Below are 18,373 nucleotides of genomic sequence, written 5' to 3' on the forward strand. Positions count from 1 at the left end.
AAAATCCAAACACAAATATGTTTTCCATGCCATAATTTCGGACAAAAAATTAACCGCATATTCGCATAAAAAAAGATTATTAATTTTCAAATGTTAATAGGTATTTTGAATTAAAAATCACTATTTTTGCAAACAAAAACAATATAGCCAAAGAATTCAGAAGTTTAAAAAAATCAATAGTGCTGAGTTTGATTTCATTCGAGTGTGAGTGTGCCTAACCAAGCGTGACCTCAGAAATAATCTTTCACAGCATGTTACTATCGTCTGCAACAAAAGGCTAATTAGTGATCTGATAACAAACCATGGCCTTAGGGCTTGTTTGTTCACAATGTGTTACTTAATACACCCCAGGCAGCCATGTAAGGGTATTATCTGTGTATTCATGTCGATGTTTCTGGCGATTTATACGGCCTGAAAGCAGGAATTTAGAGATTAAAAGAGCATTTGACAGAAAAATAGAGGGGCGCTTTTTAAGTGGGCAAATTTTAGAGGGGTGCAGCGCCCCTCTATTTATTGCTAGCTGGAGCGCTGTGTGCTCTTGGTTTGCAACTGGCATTGCTGCTTTTGTCTGTGACAAGTGTGTATTTTCACTCTTAAACAACTTAATAGAGACAGCGTAAGGGTTATCCGTGTGAAAGTTTTACTTTTCTACTACTTTTGGCCAAAGAAAAAAAGATAAACTCAATAAGGAACATCAATAATTGTAAATGTCTTTACTTTCATGCTCACAAACAATGTTGTAATCTTTATTAAACCCTGTTCTCTCTCTTGCCCTGCCAGTTGTTCACGCTACGTGAGCTGCAGACCAAGTCTCGTCACTCCAGTGGGTCCGTGGAAGAGAGTAGACACGCCCTCAAGATGGACCCCACTTCCCCCACTCCAGGCAGCGACCATGTGCTAGAAAAGGAGCACCATCCAAAGGTAAAACCAGTCATGGCGTGGTTAAACTAGTATGTGGTGAAACCAATATCCTGGCCCATATGTTCATTAAATTAACAGTTTGTTAAACTAACCATAGATAAAGTTTGGATACAAATTTCTCTTATTTTACAGCAATTAATCATTATATTAGCAAAGCAGAAAGATTGCATCTAATTATTTATAAAAATATTTTATAATGCTCCAGGCACAAACATTGTAACAGGAGTCATTCTGGAATTTGTTTTTGCTGCATTTTTGCGAATACTAAAAGATTTATCAACTTGAAACTTTTTAACCAGGTTATCCGAAGGAAAAAACTGGTTATTAGATTGGCGAATGTCGGTGGTCAGGCTGGCGGGCGGGCGGAACAAGCTTGTCAGGGCCATAACTTTGTTTTTCATTGTGATATTTTAAAATCATTTGGCACATTTGTTCACCATCATTAGACAGTGTGTAGGCGAAAGAATTACATCGATATCTCCAAGGTCAAGGTCACACTTTGAGTTCAAAGGTAAAAAATGGCCATAAATGAGCTTGTCCGGGCCATAACTATGTCATTCATTGTGAGATTTTAAATTCATTTGGCACATTTGTTCACCATCATTGGACGGTGTGTCACACGAAAGAATAATATCAATATCTCCAAGGTCAAGGTCACCACGACTAAAATATATTTATTTTGAAACAAAGGGGGATTAATTATAAACAATCAGTTCAGTTTGAGTTGTCTCCTTTTATTAGACTTTTTTTTCAAATTGAAAACCTGGTTTTGTGACAATTTTGTCCCTTGTTTAAAGTTATATCTTTTTGTTTTTACACCAAACAAGCAGTGACGTTTTCTAGTTAATTAGCATGTTTGTGTAAATGTCACTTTAAATAGGTCTCCGCATCCAACAGTTTGACTTTAATTTCTGGTCTGTTTTAAAAGCAGGAATTGATGCACCGTTATTTATAACTTGTGCTCCTAGTTATACTTTGTAATACTTCTCCCTCTTCTTTCAGAGATTATCAAATGGTTCTATAGACCCAGACTCAGATGTGAATAGAGTTATAGAACTGCAAGAAACTGTAGAAAAGCAAAACTCTGAATTGACAAACACTCGAACAAAAATGTTAGAATTAAATAACAAATTAACGGAATTAGAGGAAAGTTACACTACGGGACAGAAGGACTTAATCAAAGCTCAGGAACAAGTGGTGAAGTTGCAGAGAGATCTCAGAGAGGTAAGTATCAAGTTGTGTTAGGTAGAATTTCAGTGACCTTTTCCATACTATAAACCTTTCCTACTCATGGAAAAGTGAAAATGGCTTTGTGCAAACAGCATAAAACCAGAACTCGCAGTCTGTTCAGGTTTTATGCTGTTTGCTGCTCATCAGTATCTAAGGGTTGGAAACGAGGCTTTTAAAACTTGAATCTAGTAAGAAAGGTCTTTAATTAAATTGAACTTTCTAAGGGACTACAAGTGCGTCAAAATATGTATCTAAGTGGTAAAGGGTTAATAATCAATGGGGCAGATATTGCAACTGTCTGTGTAAAAGCCATTGGACATACAACTGTGTTCCTATACATGCCATTGGACATACAACTGTGTTCCTATACATGCCATTGGACATACAACTGTGTTCCTATACATGCCATTGGACATACAACTGTGTTCCTATACATGCCATTGGACATACAACTGTGTTCCTATACATGCCATTGGACATACAACTGTGTTCCTATACATGCCATTGGACATACAACTGTGTTCCTATACATGCCATTGGACATACAACTGTGTTCCTATACATGCCATTGGACATACAACTGTGTTCCTATACATGCCATTGGACATACAACTGTGTTCCTATACATGCCATTGGACATACAACTGTGTTCCTATACATGCCATTGGACATACAACTGTGTTCCTATACATGCCATTGGACATACAACTGTGTTCCTATACATGCCATTGGACATACAACTGTGTTCCTATACATGCCATTGGACATACAACTGTGTTCCTATACATGCCATTGGACATACAACTGTGTTCCTATACATGCCATTGGACATACAACTGTGTTCCTATACATGCCATTGGACATACAACTGTGTTCCTATACATGCCATTGTACATACAACTGTGTTCCTATACATGCCATTGTACATACAACTGTGTTCCTATACATGCCATTGGACATACAACTGTGTTCCTATACATGCCATTGGACATACAACTGTGTTCCTATACATGCCATTGGACATACAACTGTGTTCCTATACATGCCATTCTGCTTGAGTCTGAAGTAAAATAAGCAAACAATTATAAAAAAAGATAGAGATATGATGTCTATTATAAAATTTTAATTGTGGTTATCAATTTACCACTCTGGTTGTATTGATGAATGTAAGTAATTATGGTAACAATAAAATACAATTATGACATAAATGAATGTCTGATGGCTAAGTTATTTGTAACGAGGCTTCTCGACTTTATATGTGATAAATGAAATTGACATAGTACAACTTTATGACTAAGAGCTGTGACTTTTTATGCCCGGATCGAATTATCGGGGGCATATTGGTCTGTCATTCTGTCACTCTGTCATTCTGTCCCAAAACTTTAACCTTGGTTAAAGTTTTGCGATAACTTTTGCAATATTGAAGATAGCAACTTGATATTTGGCATGCATGTGTATCTCATGGAGCTGCACATTTTGAGTGGTGACAGGTCAAGGTCATCCTTCAAGGTCAAGGTCAAATTAATGGTTTCAAAGAGGCGCAATAAGGGGCATTGTGTCTCTGACAAACACATCTCTTGTTCACTCTACAGTGTTGGTAATACATGAATTGTTAGCTTTTATCCACGGTGAAATATGCAAACAAACATAAACAAACAGTTCATGTGGCGCTTACCTTGTGTTTACTTTAACCCTTTACAACTAAGATACATGTTTTGACGCGTTTGTAGTCCTATACAACAGTTGAATTTAGTTGAAGACCTTTCTTACTAGATTCAAGTTTTAAAGGCTTTATTGTCAACCCTTAGTTACTGATAACAGTTTTTTTTAATCCCAATTTTATAGCCGAATAACGTCTATGTTCCCAATGGCAAAAGGTATACTTTTTTCCCAAAATTTGGAACAAAAATCCCAATTAAAAAAAAAAAATGTTTTGTTTTTTTTAGAAGTGTCTAGTGATTATTTTATCACAATTTTACTTCAATTACATTTAACAAATTACATAATAATGATTAATACGATTTTAATTTGAATTATTATACAGAGATATATCAATATATATGGTTGTACTAAAGTGCTACCAAAGAAGGCAACTGAATTTATTTTCACAATTTCTTGAAAATGCCGATAAAATTCCCAAATACAAAGCCATGGGCTATCTCCCCAAAAAGGGGAAAAAAAACCTGGATAAGCAGCAAACAGCTAAAACCTTAACAGACTGCGAGTTACTCGCAGGCTGTACTGGTTTTATGTTGGTTGCAAAAGCATCACTTTGTTACTTATGGGGAAAAAGGTTAATATCCAGCACATTAATTTATCAGTGGATGAACGGTAAAAATGTTTGTAACAAAAATGTTTTGCTATTTCTATGTTTTTTATCCACTTCTAGAAAATGTCAAGGCTGTTTAAATATAAAGAGTGTGATATTTTAAGCCTTCAATAATTTCTAATTTTGAACCATCAAACATTGGGTTCAGACAAGTGCTTTCTGATCTTTTGTTTTTTATGCCCCCCTTCGAAGAAGAGGGGGTATATTGTTTTGCTCATGTCGGTCCGTCGGTATGTCGGTCGGTCTGTCGGTCCGTCCACCAGATGGTTTCCAGATGATTACTCAAGAACGCTTAGGCCTAGGATCATGAAACTTCATAGGTACATTGATCATGACTGGCAGATTACCCCTATTGATTTTCAGGTCACTAGGTCAAAGGCCAAGGTCACAGTGACTCGAAATAGTAAAATGTTTTCCGGATGATAACTCAAGAATTCTTATACCTAGGATCATGAAACTTCATAGGTACATTGATCATGACTGGCAGATGGCCCCTATTGATTTTCAGGTCGCTAGGTCAAAGGTCAAGGTCACAGTGACTACAAACAGTAAAATGGTTTCCGGATGATAACTCAAGAATGCTTACACCTAGGATCATGAAACTTCATAGGTACATTGATCATGACTGGCAGATGACCCCTATTGATTTTCAGGTCACTAGGTCAAAGGTCAAGGTCACAGTGACTCGAAACAGTAAAATGGTTTCCGGATGATTACTCAAGAATGCTTATGCCTAGAATCATGAAACTTCATAGGAACATTGATGATGACTGGCAGATGACCCCTATTGATTTTCAGGTCACTAGGTCATAGGTCAAGGTCACAGTGACTCGAAACAGTAAAATAGTTTTCGGGTGAGAAGTCAAGAATGCTTACGCCTATGATTATGACACTTAATAGGTACATTGATCATGACTGGCAGATGACCCCTATCAATTTTCAGGTCACTAGGTCAAAGGTCAAGTTCACAGTGACTCGAAATAGTAAATTGGTTTCTGGAGGATTACTCAAGAATTATTAGGCCTAGGATCATGAAACTTCATTGGTACATTGATCATGACTAGCAGATGACCCCTATTGATTTTCAGGTCACTAGGTCAAAGGTCAAGGTCACAGTGAGAAAAAACGTATTCACACAATGGATTCCACTACAACTGACAGCCCATATGGGGGGCATTTATGTTTTACAAACAGCCCTTGTTTTGAATTGTTCTTGTTTTTGAAGAACCATAGGATATAGCAAACTTGCATGGTTACAAATATTGGGATATTATTTAAGGGCATGCAAGGTCAAGGCCACATTAACTTTAAATAGAAAAACTATTCCCTGCTCAGTAAATTGGGACAGGTTGGAGTTATTGAGCTGATATTTTGTCCTTTGGTAGATTGCATGCAGACCAAGTTTGAAAATGAAAATTTAGTAAGATCAAGTTTGCTGTTACTAAAAATTCATACTGGTCCCACTTCATATTATGAGTTGAGATGGAGGTTTTACAGTGAGAGTTTTTATGTTGGTTGCTTTAATAGAGACCATGCTTGGGATGGTATTTGGGGCCAGTCAGGTCAAAGTTAAGTTCACTGTGAAGAATAAAAATTAAATATCATTGTCAGTCAATTGCTTGTATTGTTCTGTCATTGTCAGTTTAACGCTCGTCTTGTTCTGTCATTTTCAGTTAATAGCTTGTATTTTTCTGTGATTGACAGTCAATAGCTTGTATTGTTCTTTTATTGCCAGTCAATAACTTGTATTGTTATGCCATTGTCAGTCAATAGCTTGTATTGTTCTGTCATTTTCAGTCAATAGCTTGTATTCTTCTATCATTGTAAGTAAGAAGGTTGTATTGTTCTATCATAGTCAGTCAATATCTTGTATATTAATTGTTCTGTCATTGTCAGTCAATAGCTTGTATTGTTCTGTCATTGTCAGTCAATAGCTCAGAAGGAGGACCAGGAGGAACGTATAGCTACACTTGAAAAGCGGTATTTGAACGCACAGCGTGAGTCAACATCCTTACACGACCAAAATGACAAACTGGAGTCTGAACTCGCCACCAAGGAAGATGAACTCAAAACTGTAAGTGGTATTGTGGGAGTATCCACATTTAATGGATTTTAAGGTCACCTGATTGCTCAGGTGAGCTTTTGTGACCGGTCTTTGTCCATCCGTCCGTCCGTCCGTTAAAATTTGCTCGTAAACACTCTAGAGGCCACATTTATTGTCCCATCCTCATGAAACTTGGTCAGAAGGTTTGTCCTTATGAAATCTCAGCTGAGTTCGAAACTGGGTTGTGCCTGGTCTATATGTATATAGTGAAAACATGTGAACACAGTAGAAGTCACATTTTTGGCCCAATTTTCATGAAATTTGCTCAGAACATTTTGTTTCCTTGATACGAGAGTTGAGTTCAAAAATGGTTCCGGTCAGTTGAATAACATGGCTGCTGGGAGGGGGGCAGTTTTCTCATTATGCCCCCCCCCTTTCAAAGAAGAGGGGGTATATTGTTTTTTTCATGTCAGTCCGTCCACCAGATGGTTTCTGGATGATACATGTAACTCAAGAGCGCTTATGCCAAAGATCATGAAACTTCATAGGTACATTGATCATGACTCGCAGATGACCCCTATTGATTTTCAGGTCACTAGGTCAAAGGTCAAGGTCACGATGACCCGAAATAGTAAAAATTGTTTCCGGCTGATAACTCAAGAACACTTATGCCTAGGATCATGAAACTTCATAGATACATTGATCATGACTCGCAGATTTATTGATTTTCAGGTCACTAGGTCAAAGGTCAAGGTCACGGTGACCCAAAGCAGTAAAATGGTTTCCGGATGATCCCTTAAGAATGCTTATGCCTAGGATCATGAAACTTCATAGATACATTGATCATGACTCGCAGATAACCCCTATTGATTTTCAGGTCACTAGGTTAAAGGTCAAGGTCATGATGACCCGAAATAGTAAAATGGTTTCCGGATGATAACTTAAGAATGCTTATGCCTAGGATCATGAAACTGCATAGGTACATTGATCATGACTCGCTGATGAAATAATGATGAAACTTGACCAGGATGTTTGTCTGGACAATATCTAGGTCAAGTTTGACATTTGGTAAAGATTGAATGAATCGACTCCTCTCAGGTGAGCGAACTAGGGCCATCTTGGCCCTCTTGTTTTATAAATTGGCGGTATTTCTGAACCTTTGCATGCAAAATTATTCTGTTGATTTTCGAGTTTATTGAAATTTACAATAATTTGTGGCATTCTGTTTGTGTCATGTAAGATTATTGCTTTCTATTAACTTTAACACCATTATGAATGCTAGGGGTGATGATAGTAAGAAAAGAACAGGTTTTGTCTTAATGATGGTTTTATGTCTGATAGTGAACATGAAGGGGACCGTTTGTGTGAATTTTTAAGATGGCTCTAGAAAAAAAAAGGCAAAAACAACAACACAGAAAACATCAATTGTGTTGTGTCATTCTTGAAGGTTGTCAGATTATAATGCTTTATCCCTACAATTTCAATTGATTTTAAGTCCTGCTTTATGTAACCCCAACTGACAGTTGGAGGAGAAAATCAGAACCATCCAAGACAAGCTGGAGGGTGCGGAGGTGAGGCTGCAGCATTCCCAGCGGCGGGCGGACACCCTGCCCACAGTGGAAGCACAACTACAGCAGCGGATGGAGGCGCTGTCAGAGGCAGAGCAGCGTCACGGCTCTATCGACGAGCGCCTGCAGCAGCTTGAGGACAAAGTGCAGGAGAAGGAGTCTGAACTACAGAGGGTGAGTAGGGGTGGCTGGCAATGCTGTTTAGCTCTTCATCTTTTCCTTGGTGATATAAGCCTTTACAGTTCAATGAGCCTGGCAGTGGTTCTTATAGGCAGTGATTGAGTTTTGTACAAGTCACATGTCTCACCATCATAATAAGTGCTAGTATTTTTTATACGCCCGTCTATGACGGGACGTATTATGGTATACCCCGCGTCCGTCTGTCCGTCCGTCTGTCCGTCCGTCTGTCCGTCCGTCTGTCCGTCCGTCCGTCCGTCCGTCCGTCTGTTAATGTCGTACGCTACGTCAAATATCCTTTGACAGATTTTCTTCAAATTTTAACACAATCTTAATATTGATAAACCCTGATCCCCTTTCGTTTTTGACGGAATTCTGAATTGTCGTTCCAGAGTTATGGGACTTTGTTCGTCAAAATTTCGTGATTTCATTGAATGTCCTACTGTAGCTATATAAAAATGTTAAAGTTGTTATAACTTTGGTATGCTTGGACCTAGAGTCTTGAAACTTGACATGAAGGTTGGCCAGAACTAGTAAGTAACCACTGGACATTTCAAGGTCATTCATTTGAAGGTCAAGGTCACTGTGACCTTGAATGTAAAAATGTTAAAGTTGTTATAACTTTGGTATGCTTGGACCTAGAGTCTTGAAACTTGACATGAAGGTTGGCCAGAACTAGTAAGTAACCCCTGGACATTTCAAGGTCATTCATTTGAAGGTCAAGGTCACTGTGACCTTGAATGTAAAAATGTTAAAGTTCTTATTTCATGTTATAACTTTGGTATGCTTGTACCTAGAGTCTTCAAACTTGAAATAAAGATTGGCCAGTACTAGAAGATGACCACTGGTCATTTCAATGTCATTCATTTGAAGGTCAAGGTCACTGTGACCTTAAATGTTAAAATGTTAAAATTGTTATAACTTTGGTATGCTTGGACATAGAGTCTTCAAACTTGACATGAAGGTTTGCAAGCACACTTAGATGACCACTGGTCATTTCAAGGTCATTCATTCTAAGGTCAAGGTCACTGTGACCTTAAATGTTATTGTTGTTCATGTATCCTACCGTAGCTCAAATATCCCCCGATGGATTTTTTATTTGCCCGTCTATGACGGGACGTATTATGGTATACCCCGCGTCCGTCTGTCCGTCCGTCCGTCCGTCCGTCCGTCTGTTAATGTCGTACGCTACGTCAAATATCCTTTGACAGATTTTCTTCAAATTTTAACACAATCTTAATATTGATAAACCCTGATCCCCTTTCGTTTTTGACGGAATTCTGAATTGTCGTTCCAGAGTTATGGGACTTTGTTCGTCAAAATTTCGTGATTTCATTGAATGTCCTACTGTAGCTCAAATATCCTTCGATGGATTTTTTTCAAATTTCAACACAATCTTAATATTGATAAACCCTGATCCCCTTTCGTTTTTGACGGAATTCTGAATTGTCGTTCCAGAGTTATGGGACTTTGTTCGTCAAAATTTCGTGATTTCCATGCTCATGTACTTATAAAATAAACCATGTATTCAAATACAAATAAACTGAAGTAAAAAAATGATTCAAAGGGTTATTTATTACCTTACTACTTCATTGGCGAACGACGGGCGTATCATGCGCTCATGGCGCAGCTTTTATTGTTTCCTATTGACACGATTTTGACACATGCTTAGTCTTAAGTATTACAAGTATTAATATTAGAATTTCTTCCTGCTTGGTTGACCTGTTTATATCCATTATTGTTCACACTGTCTCTCATTCTGAAAGTGGGTATTTAACCCTTTCCCTCTCAGAAGCAAAGTGAAAATGTGCAAACAGCATAAAACCTGAATAGCCTGTGAGTAACTCGCAGTCTGTTCAGGTTTTATGCTGTTTGCTACTCATCAGTATCGAAAATGAAGCCTTTAAAACTTGAATTTAGTAATAAAGGTCTTTAATTAAATATAACTTTTCAAAGCATCTGAAAATGTGTCAAAATTTGTCCAAGTGGTATTAATCAGTAGTGGCTCACTATCTTTAAACCCCAAAAGCATGTAAAATGTGTAGTCGGGCCCTGAATTTTATTAAATTATTGGTATGTGTTGGATAAATTAACTTTTTATGTCCCCCACCACTATAGTGGGGGACATATTGTTTTTGCCGTGTCTGTTGGTTGGTTGGTTTGTGTGTTTGTTTGCTCCAACTTTAACATTTGCCATAACTTTTGCAATATTGAAGATAGCAACTTGATATTTGGCATGCATGTGTATCTCAGGGAGCTGCACATTTTGAGTCGTGACAAGTCAAGGTCAAGGTCATCCTTCAAGGTCAAAACTCAAATATATGGGGACATAGTGTTTCACAAACACATCGCTTGTTTTTTAGTCCCCTACCGGTTTCACCGGAGGGGACTTATGGTTTTGTCTCCGTCCGTCTGTCACACTTTTCTGGATCCTGCGATAACTTTAAAAGTTCTTAATATTTTTTCATGAAACTTGAAACATGGATAGATGGCAATATGGACATTATGCACGTCATTTCATTTCGTTTTGACGTCAAAAATTCTGGTTGCTATGGCAACAAATAGACTAGAAATACTGAAAATGGTGGTTTTCTTGGATCCTGCAATAACTTGTAAAGTTTTTAATATTTTTTCATGAAACTTGAAACATGGATAGATGGTAATATGGACATTATGCACGTCATTTCATTTTGTTCCTGAATAAAAAAAATTGGTTGCTATGGCAACAAATATATATTTAAAAAATCTGGAATTTCTGTCAATGGTGGAGCCGGTAGGGGACTTATATTGCTTGACAATAGTCTTGTTATACAGGGGAAACATGACTTTACTGACTTTTGTTATGTTTTAAACACTGGATTTGTTTTCCTACATAATTTTCTTAATGTTTGTATGGAATTTTCAAATTGAAAGTCATTGTAAAGTAACATAAAACAACGTGAAAAATGTTGATCCTTTCAACAGAACATTTATATAGGGTTTTTACTCATTTGGTTTATTTGAATTGATAGAATGGAACATATGCTCTCTCACCTTTGAAGGCTCGACACCGTGACAAGATGAATGAGGAGCACAATGCTCGTCTCTCTGCCACGGTGGACAAGCTCTTGACGGAGAGCAATGAGAGACTGCAGCTACATCTGAAGGAGAAAATGCAGGCCCTCGAAGAGAAGAACCAGCTCACACAGGAACTGGAGAGGACCAGGAAAGCACTGGATGATAACCAGCAGGAGAAGGTGGGACATGCAACGGGCCGTGCTCTGTGATTAAGAGGTTAAATGCATTTGTGTAAAGTGTCGTCCCAGATTAGCCTGTGAAGTCCACACTGGCAAATCAGAGACGAGACTTTCCGCTTGTATGATATTTTTATGCCCCCGGATCGAATAATCATGGGGATATTGTTTTTTGGCCTGTCTGTCTGTCATTGTATGCGTCTGTCATTGTATGTTTCTGTCATTGTGTGTCTCTGTCATTGTGTGTGTCTGTCCCAAAACTTTAACATTGGTCATAACTTTTGCAATATTGAAGATAGCAACTTGATATTTGGCATGCATGTGTATATCATGGAGCTGCACATTTTGAGTGGTGAAAGGTCAAGGTCATCCTTCAAGGTCAAAGATCAAATATATGGCTTCAAAGCGGCGCAGTAGGGGGCATTGTGTGTCACATACACAGCTCTTGTTGTTTCAAGAAAAAATCAAGTTTAGGCCGAAAGTGTCGTCCCTGATTAGCATGTGCGAACTGAACAGGCTAATCTGGGATGACACTTCATGCACATGTGTTAGACCCCCTTTTCACAGAGCACGGCTCTAATGTTTTCTTGGAAGTACTTGTATTGAAGTACAGACAAAAGCCGGGCACTTTCATAAAGAGGTCTATCATTTAACATTCTCCCAGTTTTTATCTGAGGAATTTCTTAATTAAAACCACAGACATTTTATTTCAGAATTGTTTTTCCCCAAAAATGAAACAGAAAATATTTGTTTTACTTTTATTATGCATCACTTCAACTGAATTTATGTTCATTCTTATAATCTACTATGATAAAGGATTGGCCTAGAAATCATTTGAAACGAATCTTGATGTATACTTAATGTACTATCAATCAAGCAGGCTTCGCACAGACCTTGAAAAGTGCTTAAAAATCAAGGTTTATCTTGAAAAGTGCTTAAAAACGATCTGGAGTGCTTAAAAGTGCTTATTTTCAACCATAGCCTTGAAAAGTGCTTAGAAAGTGCTTGAATTTGGCTGGAAAAGTGCTTGAAAAACGGATAAAAATATTAAATTTCTGTGAGTCGGAAGTCGTAGTTTTTTTTCACGATTTATGACATTTCCGATCTATTCATACGGGCAGGTACTGGATCGGTACGGGTTGGTACGGGTTTTAGAACGTAAGGGAGTCAACTTCTACTAATCTTTCAACAATTGGTCTACTTTGGTTTTTGTTGTTCGCATTATGCCATTACGGTGCTGACAAGTTTAAATATGCCAGCGAATAAGTGCATTTTTCAGAAAGGGTGGCTTTTGAAGTACCCTTGGGTTGTTGACAATGCCGATTCTTAAGTCAAAGCATATTGTAAAGAACACAGAACAAGTTTAGAGATCGACAGTATGGGGGAATCGGCGTTGAAAAGCCACCTAAAATGTTTGTCTGTGAAGCAAATTCATTTGGTTAACCCAATTCATTCAGACGTACTATCAACTTGCCAATAGAGAATCACATGCCAAAAAACGTTAAATATTTCCGTTAGAATTGTGGTTTTTCTTTTTTGCTTTTGTGTATATATGACAAGATGTAAAAATAAATGCTATTATATCATTTTTTCTGTATTATTATTTTGCCGCAGTACAATTCTGATTTTTTGCAAAAATGACCAATGAAAGTACGACAATGAAAAAATATCATATGATCACAAAACCTAAAAATAAACAGTTTATAACGCTGTCATTTAACCATATTTCAGTTTTAAAAAGGTTTCATTGAAAATAAATAAACATTACCTATAATGAAATGATGTACACAAAATCACTCACTATCGCCAATAAAGGATCTCTGTTTACAGCATTATCTCCCCTGTCAAATCAACAGTTGGAACATCTTTTCACAAATTTGTAAAATTGTACATTTATCCAAGGGACACACTATGCAACAATTGTTTTTGATTTGATTATACTTTTTCATAAAATACATGATAGTGACCCCCTATTGGTGTGACCCCTATTGGCGAGTTGACTGTACTGCATAAGACAAAAAAGTTGCACTTGACTGATTGTCAAATAAATTAGATGATACTGTGAAGAAACTACAATCTGTTTACATGAGTGCAGACTCTCAGTCTGAACATATACAGTACACTATTGCATCTATAACAGATTTTACATGTACATGCGTACATGCTGTAGAAAATTACTTAATAAGTATAATTTTTACAAGCCTCAATTAATACATGGCATTTTATATTGCCGTTGCGATATTCTTTACATTTGTAGTTTTCTATTTTTACTTCAGAATTAATTTGTATCAGATGCATAATTGTCTTTAACATTTTGTAGCAGCTATATTGTACCACTGGAATATCTGTTATGAACATTTAGAATACATAATGATATTCAATACAAATAATAGGGTTTTTTTTGGTATGTGTAATGCCTTGGTCAATTACTATATCATAATGAAATATCTTACTTTTGATTAAACAGTTGTTACTGTAGCAGGGTAGTGCAGACTGTTGAAATTCACATAGAATGTTAGGCAAAAAGAGACCAATTTTGCGAAAATATTGTCAGTATTGGCCACAGAATAATATACAGTTTTCAGTAGGTCGGTCTAAAAAAGTGCTTGAATTTGGATTTTTTCCCTTGAAAAGTGCTTAAAAAGTGCTTGAATTTCATTGGAGAAAATCTGTATGAACCCTGTCAAGCTGAGGACATCCAATATCCAACACTTGGAAGACTGCCTGACGATTGTGCAAGTCTAGAATGTTAGTGAATCTGGGCGTATTATGACAAAGATTCATGGTGAAAACCTATGCAATGTTTTTAAATTCACAAAAAAGTGTTTGTTTGAGGAACATCAAACTACAAGAATCAAGCGATCTTTTAAATAAATGAAGAATCATCACACATTTTACATTATTAATACTGACAAATGAAGCAGTTTGATACCTTATACTTTGATAGCTAATCTTTGTATGTAGAAATTATCCTCCATGTTAGATGGAAATACCTAGAAGATTTTCTGTAATGAGAGTTTGTTCTGTTTCTGTTACAATGTAACTTTTACAAGATGTATTTCATAGGTAAATTGTCCTGCAATAAGATCTGCTGTTGTGTGTTATCAGGAGCGCATCTTGGAGGACCTGCAGCGGGCCAAACGGGAGGTGGACACCCTCCGTCAGCAGATTGAACACCTTGGGTATGTGCCATGTGAAAGATGGCAGCTTTGATGTTATAAATGAGTCATGCTCTGTGAAAAGGAAGTTTAATGCATGTGCGTAACACAGTCCACACAGGCTAATCAGGGACGACACTTTCTGCCTCAACTGGATTTTTGCTAAGAATATACTTTCTTTAAACAAAAATTATCATAAAATCGGAAAGTGTTGTCCCTGATTAGAACTGCACAGGCCAATCTAGGACGACACTTTACGCACATGCATTAAACACATTTTTCACAGAGCACAGCTCACATGAATACTCTAAACACAGTTGAGCTCATTCTAACCTTGCCATTTTCCCAACTTTTTGACACCGTTTAAACCCAAAATGATGTGATTTTTAGCTCGGCTGTTTTCGGAGGAAACCCGAGGTATTGTCATAGCCAGCTTGTTGTCCGCCGTCCAGCGTCTGCCGTGATAAAACCTTAACATTTGCTCTAAATTCAAAGTGCTTCCACCTACAACTTTGAAACTTCATTTGTAGATGCACCTTGATGAGTTCTACACGCCACACCCATTTTTGGGTCACTAGCTCAAAGGTCAAGGTCAATGCGACCTCTAAAAAAAAAAATTCCGACAAGCTTTAATTTATTCAAAACTGCACCCGCAGCTGAGCGTTGGCACCTGTTATGCGGTGCTCTTGTTACAACATCAATACTGATTGCTACAAAGCTTTTATACTTGAATGGATGTTATCTATGAACTCTCTCAACGCACCCTCATCAGCTGACCTCATTTGACCTTGACATTGACCTACATTTGACTGACTAATTTAGAAAGTAAACATTCTCAACTTACCCCAAATGAAGCAGTTTGTCCAGTGTCAATACCACATGCTTCAAGGCTTGGATACTTGCTTGGACGTTATCAATCAATACCTAACACACTCACATCACCTGATCCCATTTAGACCCTGACATTGACTTACTTTTGGACTTAAACTAATTCAGAAGGTCGAAATTCTTCACTTACTCAAAATGATGCATTTCTGATAAAATCAAAATTGTTTCCTACAAAGCTTTACTTTTTACATTGCTTAAGTCCTTGACCTCTGTCAACACACGCACATCACCTTACCTCTTTTTTACCTTGACATTGACATACTTAAAGCTAAGACTTATTAATAAAATCTAAATTCTTTGTTAATATACACTGACCTCTTTGTCCACAAGCAATACTACTTGGTACAAAGCGATAATACATGCATGGATGTTTTCGTGGAACACTTATCAAACCCACATTCCTTGAGCAACTGATCAATATGTTGTGGACTGATTGACAGGATGTACTTTCTCTTCTGTAAGTTTGGAGATGTGAATTCATGCTATTCAGGATTCATTTATGTTTGCTTCGCAACAAGTCATTAGGAATCTTCAACAAGTTGTTCACAATTATTTGTTTCCCAAAAGCAAGTCATGTAAAAATCAGTAATGAATTAGTGGAAGCTGCTTTCACAATTCTAGCAAATCATGAGTAGCAGTTTGGAAAAACTGTAGGACCAAGTGTTTCTCTAGTATTTTTGAGTAAATAGATTATTGCAAAAAATATCTCTTGTCATTTAGTGAGAAATCTGTGAAAAGTATACATGTGTTGTTATTTGAGCATGCAGTATATAGGCAGAGTTGTTACAGTCAAAGCGATGGGTTTTCCAGCCATTATGGCAGTCCAGAGAGCAGTGTCACCAGACGATTGCAGCGCGGCCGTGAAACTCTAGATGATCCTAACAAGGTAACATGTGACTTAAGCAACAGTTTTTTTTTTATATCTTCATTATTTCCTCCTTTACCAGGGGCCAAATAAATGCCTCTTTTTCTCATAGATAATTTTTATGCCCCCTTTGGAAGAAGAGGGGGTATATAGTTTTCGCACTGTACGTCAGTCAGTCTGTCTGTCAGTCTGTCTGTCACACTTTTCATGTCCGCTGTCTAATTCAAATAGTTTTCATCCGATCTTTACCAAACTTGGTCAGAAGTTGTATCTAGACAATATCTAGGTCAAGTTCGAATATGGGTCATGCCGGGTCAAAAACTAGGTCATGGGGTCACTTAGTGCATTTCAAGGATTTAGCATGGTGTCCGCTCTCTAATTGAAGTAGTTTTCATCTGGTCTTGACAAAACTTGGTCAGATGTTATATCAAGACAATATCTCGGTCAAGTTGGAATATGGGATATGTCGGGTCAAAAACTAGGTCACAGGGTCACCTAGTGCATTTCAAGGATTTAGCATGGTGTCCGCTCTCTAATTGAAGTAGTTTTCATCTGATCTTTACCAAACTTGGTCAGAAGTTGTATCAAGACAATATCTAGGTCAAGTTCGAATATGGGTCATGCCGGGTAAAAAACTAGGTCACGGGGTCACTTAGTGCATTTCAAGGATTTACAATGGTGTCCGCTCTCTAGTTTATGTGGCTTTCTGATTTATTTTGATTTTCTAAGACATTTTTATGCCCCCGAAGGAGGGCATATAGTGATCAGACTGTCTGTCCATCTGTCCGTCACACTTTGCGTTTAGATTTCGAAAAATGCTCATAACTTCTATGTCGCTTTAGATAGCAATTTCATATTTGGCATGCATGTGTATATGGACAAGGCCTTTCAATTCGCACACAAATTTTGACCCCTGTGACATTGACCTTGAACTTCGGGTCCGCGTTTAGATTTTGAAATCTGCGTTTAGGTTTCGAAAAAAGCTCATAACTTCTACTAAGTGTTTATAGGGGGCATTAGTCATCCTATGGTGACAGCTCTTGTTGTAAAATCATTCCTTTTTTTCCACATTGAAAGTTTTACTTAAAAAATGTTATTTGCCTTGCCCAGCTTTGTTGATAAATTATTCTTCATATTGAAGAGAACCTTTCCCAAAATGAAGCAAAAAAGGCTGCCCTTAAGAGTATTTAATTAACCCTTTACCACTTAAATACGTAGTTTTACGCATTTGTAGTCCCTTTGAAATTGAATTTAATTAAAGACCTTTATTACTAGATTCAAGCTTTAAAGGCTTCATCCAGAACCCTTAGATTCTGATGAGCAGCAAACAGCATAAAACCTGAACAGACTGCGACTTACTCGCAGGCTGTAATGGTTTTATGCTGTTTGCACATAGCCATTTTCAGTTTGCCACTGAGTGGGAAAGATGAACCTTGATCCTGCATAACAAGACTCTTGATTGTTCTGCAGGTGAACACGCTGAATGAGCAGGAATGGGAGAAGCTTCAGCAGGCGCGGGTCATAGAGAACGTCCAGCACGCGTTTGACACGAGCGATGAGGGGTCAGAGGGCAACGAGAGCCTCATTGGTGCCTTTGACATGCTCTCACCCTCGGGGCACACGGATGCTCAGACCCTCGCACTTATGCTACAGGAGCAGCTGGACGCCATCAATAATGAGATCAGGTCAGAAGGGCTCAAGTATTTGTAATGAATATCTAGCATTTGGTTGCATTTTAGGTGGAAGCCATCAATAATGAAATCAGGTCAGAAGCGCTCAAGTATCTGTAATGAATATCTAGCATTGGGTTGCAAGTAAGGTTAAAGCATGGTCGAAGTCACTTATGCTAAAATAGCTAATAAAAAGTTGCACTTAATAACTTAATGAGGGATGGAGAAATTGTTCTGAAATTGTGTGTACAGGTAAGCTGCTTTCGGAACTGAGGTAGATTTGCATTTGG

The 18,373-nt window shown here is 37.7% G+C and overlaps 1 protein-coding gene across 6 annotated transcripts in view; it reads left to right on the forward strand.

Annotated features, from left to right (window-relative positions):
• Window positions 1-18,373, forward strand: part of LOC127846342 (liprin-alpha-1-like) — a 77,124-nt gene that overhangs the window by 20,336 nt on the left and 38,415 nt on the right. For 5 of the 6 annotated variants that reach the window (XM_052377515.1, XM_052377532.1, XM_052377541.1 and 2 more), the window contains exons 5-12: window positions 781-921; window positions 1,924-2,145; window positions 6,408-6,554; window positions 8,048-8,266; window positions 11,311-11,505; window positions 14,611-14,684; window positions 16,338-16,434; window positions 17,884-18,098. In XM_052377515.1, the coding sequence (XP_052233475.1) occupies window positions 781-921; window positions 1,924-2,145; window positions 6,408-6,554; window positions 8,048-8,266; window positions 11,311-11,505; window positions 14,611-14,684; window positions 16,338-16,434; window positions 17,884-18,098 (1,310 nt within the window). The remainder of the gene's footprint in view (window positions 1-780; window positions 922-1,923; window positions 2,146-6,407; window positions 6,555-8,047; window positions 8,267-11,310; window positions 11,506-14,610; window positions 14,685-16,337; window positions 16,435-17,883; window positions 18,099-18,373) is intronic. The other variant, XM_052377524.1, reaches the window with a different exon arrangement.

Source organism: Dreissena polymorpha, chromosome 1, assembly GCF_020536995.1.
Source record: "Dreissena polymorpha isolate Duluth1 chromosome 1, UMN_Dpol_1.0, whole genome shotgun sequence".
NCBI classification, from domain to species: Eukaryota; Metazoa; Mollusca; class Bivalvia; order Myida; family Dreissenidae; genus Dreissena; species Dreissena polymorpha.